General features: G+C 45.8%; 1 protein-coding gene across 1 annotated transcript; it reads right to left on the bottom strand.

Annotated features, from left to right (window-relative positions):
* Positions 1–423: 423 nt before the first annotated feature.
* LOC147416510 (baicalein 7-O-glucuronosyltransferase-like) lies at positions 424–3,139 on the bottom strand. Its single transcript, XM_086508297.1, has 3 exons — positions 2,740–3,139; positions 1,485–1,649; positions 424–1,376 (listed from the first exon to the last, which is right to left on the bottom strand). Exons 1-3 carry the CDS (start codon positions 3,137–3,139, stop codon positions 706–708), a joined length of 1,236 nt encoding a protein of 411 aa, XP_086364423.1. The 3' UTR covers positions 424–705.
* Positions 3,140–6,725: the final 3,586 nt, after the last annotated feature.

Raw genomic sequence — 6,725 nt, 5'->3', positions numbered from 1 at the left:
AAGATAAGGCCAGATTCACCCTTAACGGAATGTGCAAGGTATAGGCTCATGGTAGTCATCCACAAGATAATATAATCATCAGCTCCATCATGCATAGTATTGACTAAATACAACATTCCCACTAATGTCATCAGTGCCCCAATAGTGGGTGTAGAACTAAGTACCTAGCACTAAAAGAAGCGTTAAAAATTAGAACAAAAATGTAGTAGTTGACAAGATATACGCACCACAAAAGACAGAAAGAATTAGCACAATATCAACTCGTCATAACTCGGGATGAAAACTTCACAATGTGAAGTCTGCATGTGTACTATATACAACTAAAATATATACCTAGATGAATCTAGGATAATGCAGATTTATGGCCATATAAGCATACAATACACTAAGAGCCATCACAACTCTCTCTCTCCAACATGTGCACAGAAAACGTTTTGTCGATTTTGTGTACCTAACCGCCTTTACGACCAAAGACTTTGGTAGAAAGGCAAGCTCTAGACGTCATTGTAGGGCTAATAAAGCATACAATACACTATATCCCGAATGCCACCATTCGATTGAATGGCATCTGCAGTAACTTGGTCAGCTGGAAATAAATGGCAAGGCAAATCAGAAAATGCCAAATTAATTTTCAAAACAGATTCCAACCCTGGGACGTCAAAGATGAAGCATAATCAAGAGCATAATTTCTGAACCTTGTCCCTTTCACTCCATCTTACAACTCACCGATCCTACACGCCTGATGTCGTCTCCTAGAGCCTTCAGACAATCCTTGGAAGAGCCCCCTTCTTGCACTGCTGATAAAATTGTTTCCTTGAATTCCAAGCCTCTTGTCCTCAGCTCTCTTCCCACTTCTCCTTGCATCAGTTCTTTGATCATCTTTTCCAATTCAGACTTCTTAACAATCCCGCCCTCCTCTTGCAGCTCCAACCCAACCTTCCACTTATCCACCACTAGCCTTTTGTTCAGCCTCTGCTCAGCCAATTGCGGCCAGCAAATCATCGGAACAGCCCTCAGTGATAGATTCTCAGTCAGCGAGTTCCATCCACAGTGAGTGATAAAACCCCCAACTGCAGCATGTGATAAGACCTCCAGTTGAGGAGCCCAAGAGATGATTAAACCTCTGTCCTTTGTTCTATCCAGAAAGCCCTCTGGCAACAAATTCGATAGAGTATCGTCTGTCCGAATGACCCACAGGAAAGCTTGCCCACTGGCTTCCAATCCCTCTGCAAGTTCCTTAACCTGATCTCCACCCATGTTTGCCAAGCTACCAAAGGCAACAAACAATACAGAGGAATCAGGCCTTGTATTTAACCAATCAAGGCACTCTCTCTCTGCAGCCCAAAGACCGACCGTTTGCACCCCCGCCAGTTTCCCTGTATCCAGCATCAGTGTCATGGGCCCAATTGTATAACAAGGAACTTGGCTTCTTAATACTTCAAGCGGTTCCTTTTCCAACTCTGCGACCGTATTGAAGATTATACCTGCTGTCTTCTGAAAATCTTCAGTTAGACTTACGGCAAAAGCCGGAATTTCCACTATTGATTGTGGGAGGTCGCGAACTCGCAAAGGTAACAGTCCAGGAATGTCATCTACCATATTCTCTAGATCTGCAAAAATAAACGCACTCTTGTGAAACACGATTTCATCTGAATAATCAAAATCTTCTCACAAATCTGAGATTCTGCCTCTTGCTCCTTAGCATCTTAACCATGAGGAAAATAGTTGATAACTCCCATTATTAGAGTCTTATGTTAGTGTGGCCATAAGAAACAAAGAGAGGAAAGCTCACTCGCACATGACATAAATAAATGAAATGAAATGTTTATTTATGCCTGCAGGAGGCCTAAAAGACCTACCAGACCAAGAAATTATGTCGTGTCATATGGTCCAAACGTCCAGTCCTAGTAAATAAGTAACAACTGATGAAATGTAAAAATATAGCCAGCTGGCAGCAAGCCTGATCTCCTCAGTGGGCTGCCACTGTCAGTACCATCACATAAACTACCTCACGGGCCGCTGCATCATGGTATCAATCTCCTCCTCTGTAAGGAACCTCATAGGAGTTGCTCTATGCCTCTCAATAATGGCCTAGATGTAGCAAGGGTATATATATCGGTGACGTGGTCTGCCAGAGGGACGATGGCATCTATATCTGCTTATCTCATCCCATGAGCTGAAAAGTAACATGTCCTGGAGTCCTGCTGCAAGCTGCCGCTATGAAAGAATTCCAAAACCTGTCTGTAAATGGGTCGGCACGTCGCACCCTGTAATAAAGCATGTCTGTGCCTGCGTACATCTCTTATCAGTGTGATCCACCACCGTAGAAAGAGGCCCCAAGCCCTCTTTGAAGAGAATATGAAATCGTCCCCATATCTCATAATATATTGGGCATCCACATATTTGTCGCACCCCGTAATAAAGCATGTCTGTGCCTGCGTACATCTCTTATCAGTGTAATCCACCACCCTACAAAGAGGCCCGAAGCCCTCTCTGAAGAGTATATAAAATGGTCCCCGTATGGGGTACCTAGCTGGTAAAAAGGATAAAACATCCCCATAAAAGGGAATCTTTGTTTTCGAGCCTGTGTTTTAAGGCTAGGGAGAGAACGGACGTGTGGCAGCTACTGTTGGAAATTGCCAGTTTTGGAAGTTGCTGTTGCATGAGGTTGTCGTGGCAGGACCGTATGGGCCATTGCGTGGTTTAATTAGTGAAAGCACGCCACTGTGAGGCACTTGCCATCGCACCTGCAGGTAGAGGTTGCTGTTGATTGCTGCAGTGCTGAAGAAAGTCGGGCGGGTACTGTAGCCGTCACATGTTTGCGGCAGCCATGGACGACGACAGCAGGCTGCTGATTCCGGTTTGCTGCAACGCTTGAGGACGACAACAGGCTGTTGTGAGCCGTGACGTGTTTGCTGCAGCCGTGGACGACGACAGCAAGCTGCTGATTCTGGTTTGTTGCTGTGTTTGAGGACGACAGCAGGCTGTTGTTTGCAGTCGTCATTTGTTTGCTGCAGCGCTCGAGGACGACAGCCGAATACTGTAGGCACCATCCGTTTGCTGCAGCCGCAAGGTATGAGCAAGGTGAGATTTGGCCATTTGGTAAATTATTATTGCAATTTTCAAGCACATTGTCCATGTGAGCATCCAAGCACGATTCATTGCTACAAGGTGAGATTTGGCCATATGGCCAAATATTGAGGCACTTTGTGTGCACGTAGTCCATGGTCTAGCGAGGAGTTTCATGCAACCTTAACCATGTAGGAAAATTAACATACATTGACTGATGGATCCACTGTGTATGAGCATCTCAACATGATGCATTACTACACGGTAAGATTTGTTCATTTGGCAACATCAGGCACCGTTGCTCACATTCACACACTCAGAGTTTATAGGGTTATCAGACAGGTTCTCACACAGACTGATACAGAGGGGATATCCTTGGGGAAGAAAACAAAGAGCATTTTCTCCATATTACCAAGGTTGGATTTATTGTATGGTCGAGAGACATGGATTCACGCCTCTCGCACTGGCTTTGACGTGCCATGGAACAGCTTCACACCTCCTCCCATCAGCTGCAGATAGAGACAATTGTAGACAAGGCGACACTTTGGTACTTCCAGAGCAGTGGACGTGCTAATTATGTGTCTCAGAGACAAATATAGAGAAGCATTACATATATTATGAGATACGAGGACGAGTATGGGGTACCCAACTGTAAAAAAGGATAAAACATTCCCATAAAAGGGAATCTTTGTTTTCGAGATTGTGTTTTAAGGCTAGGGAGAGAACGGACATGTGGCGGCTACTGTTGGAAATTGTCAGTTTTGGAAGTTGCTGTTGCATGAGGTTGTCGTGGCAGGACCCTATGGGCCATTGCGTGGTTTAATTAGTGAAAGCGCGCCACTGTGAGGCAACTGCCATCGCACCTGCAGGTAGAGGTTGCTGTTGCTTGCCGCAGCGCTGAAGAAAGTCAGGCGGGTACTGTAGCCGTCACGTGTTTGCGGCAGCCGTGGATGACGACAGCAGGCTGCTGATTCCGATTTGCTGCAGCGCTTGAGAACGATAACAGGCTGTTGTGAGCCGTGGACGACGACAGCAAGCTGCTGTTTCTGGTTTGCTACAGTGTTTGAGGACGACAGCAGGCTGTTGTTTGCAGTCGTCATTTGTTTGCTGCAGCGCTCGAGGACGACAGCCAAATACTGTAGGCGCCATCCGTTTGCTGCAGCCCCGAGGTATGAGCATGGGTTTTTTTAGCCCTGTTTTATGTTTTACAATAGAGAGGGTTGTGCACGGCAGGCAATAGCTGGTACAATTGTGTTTTATACGCAGGGAGTTGATCCCATGGGATTGCACGAGTTGGAGAGGTAGACGAACAAGCACAAGCGATCGTTATTGTGCATAGGCATTTGCAGGTGGAGCAGCCTGTTGGTTGCAGCCGTGAGCTATTTGCTGCAACAGTGGACCACGACAGACAGGTATGTACATCTTGCATAGTATTGTATGTATATTGTAATTGTAAATAGAATCGTCAAAGAAAATGGAAGCAGTGGTCTTTTTTTGCTTTCCTTGTCGTCGCGTGTAGGGCAGCCTCTGTAAACGTGCGTACCATCTATTGTTTGCTACATTGGTTATGAATTTATGGATAGTGCTACTGTTAATGCATGTCGTAGTTCAGTCGGTTGTATCTTTAGGGTTATTGTGAAATGGCAAGGATGAAGCATCTCGCCAGGTCGGCAGACGTACAACCCTCTAGTTCAAAGAGACCTCGAGGGAGACCTAGGCTCTCGGAACAAGAGAGAATGGCTCGTACAGAAGGCAACAATCTTTTTGGGTTTGTTGCCTTCTGTACGAGCCATTCTCTCTTGTTCCGAGAGCCTAGGTCTCCCTCGAGGTCTCTTTGAACTAGAGGGTTGTACGTCTGCCGACCTGGCGAGATGCTTCATCCTTGCCATTTCACAATAACCCTAAAGATACAACCGACTGAACTACGACATGCATTAACAGTAGCACTATCCATAAATTCATAACCAATGTAGCAAACAATAGATGGTACGCACGTTTACAGAGGCTGCCCTACACGCGACGACAAGGAAAGCAAAAAAAGACCACTGCTTCCATTTTCTTTGACGATTCTATTTACAATTACAATATACATACAATACTATGCAAGATGTACATACCTGTCTGTCGTGGTCCACTGTTGCAGCAAATAGCTCACGGCTGCAACCAACAGGCTGCTCCACCTGCAAATGCCTATGCACAATAACGATCGCTTGTGCTTGTTCGTCTACCTCTCCAACTCGTGCAATCCCATGGGATCAACTCCCTGCGTATAAAACACAATTGTACCAGCTATTGCCTGCCGTGCACAACCCTCTCTATTGTAAAACATAAAACAGGGCTAAAAAAACCCATGCTCATACCTCGGGGCTGCAGCAAACGGATGGCGCCTACAGTATTTGGCTGTCGTCCTCGAGCGCTGCAGCAAACAAATGACGACTGCAAACAACAGCCTGCTGTCGTCCTCAAACACTGTAGCAAACCAGAAACAGCAGCTTGCTGTCGTCGTCCACGGCTCACAACAGCCTGTTATCGTTCTCAAGCGCTGCAGCAAATCGGAATCAGCAGCCTGCTGTCGTCATCCACGGCTGCCGCAAACACGTGACGGCTACAGTACCCGCCTGACTTTCTTCAGCGCTGCGGCAAGCAACAGCAACCTCTACCTGCAGGTGCGATGGCAGTTGCCTCACAGTGGCGCGCTTTCACTAATTAAACCACGCAATGGCCCATAGGGTCCTGCCACGACAACCTCATGCAACAGCAACTTCCAAAACTGACAATTTCCAACAGTAGCCGCCACATGTCCGTTCTCTCCCTAGCCTTAAAACACAATCTCGAAAACAAAGATTCCCTTTTATGGGAATGTTTTATCCTTTTTTACAGTTGGGTACCCCATACTCGTCCTCGTATCTCATAATATATGTAATGCTTCTCTATATTTGTCTCTGAGACACATAATTAGCACGTCCACTGCTCTGGAAGTACCAAAGTGTCGCCTTGTCTACAATTGTCTCTATCTGCAGCTGATGGGAGGAGGTGTGAAGCTGTTCCATGGCACGTCAAAGCCAGTGCGAGAGGCGTGAATCCATGTCTCTCGACCATACAATAAATCCAACCTTGGTAATATGGAGAAAATGCTCTTTGTTTTCTTCCCCAAGGATATCCCCTCTGTATCAGTCTGTGTGAGAACCTGTCTGATAACCCTATAAACTCTGAGTGTGTGAATGTGAGCAACGGTGCCTGATGTTGCCAAATGAACAAATCTTACCGTGTAGTAATGCATCATGTTGAGATGCTCATACACAGTGGATCCATCAGTCAATGTATGTTAATTTTCCTACATGGTTAAGGTTGCATGAAACTCCTCGCTAGACCATGGACTACGTGCACACAAAGTGCCTCAATATTTGGCCATATGGCCAAATCTCACCTTGTAGCAATGAATCGTGCTTGGATGCTCACATGGACAATGTGCTTGAAAATTGCAATAATAATTTACCAAATGGCCAAATCTCACCTTGCTGCAATGCATGAACAATGGGTCCATCAATTAATCTATTTAAATATCCCTACAAAGTCAAGGTTGGGTGAAACCATGTTGCTTGACCATGGACCTTGTGCATCCCAAAGTGAGGCTCAAGATTTTTCCATATGGTTTG

Source organism: Adiantum capillus-veneris, unplaced genomic scaffold (genome assembly GCF_014529385.1).
Source record: "Adiantum capillus-veneris isolate H3 unplaced genomic scaffold, ASM1452938v2 Hic_scaffold_884, whole genome shotgun sequence".
Lineage (NCBI taxonomy): Eukaryota > Viridiplantae > Streptophyta > Polypodiopsida > Polypodiales > Pteridaceae > Adiantum > Adiantum capillus-veneris.
This window is presented reverse-complemented; position numbering and strand designations above follow the sequence as displayed.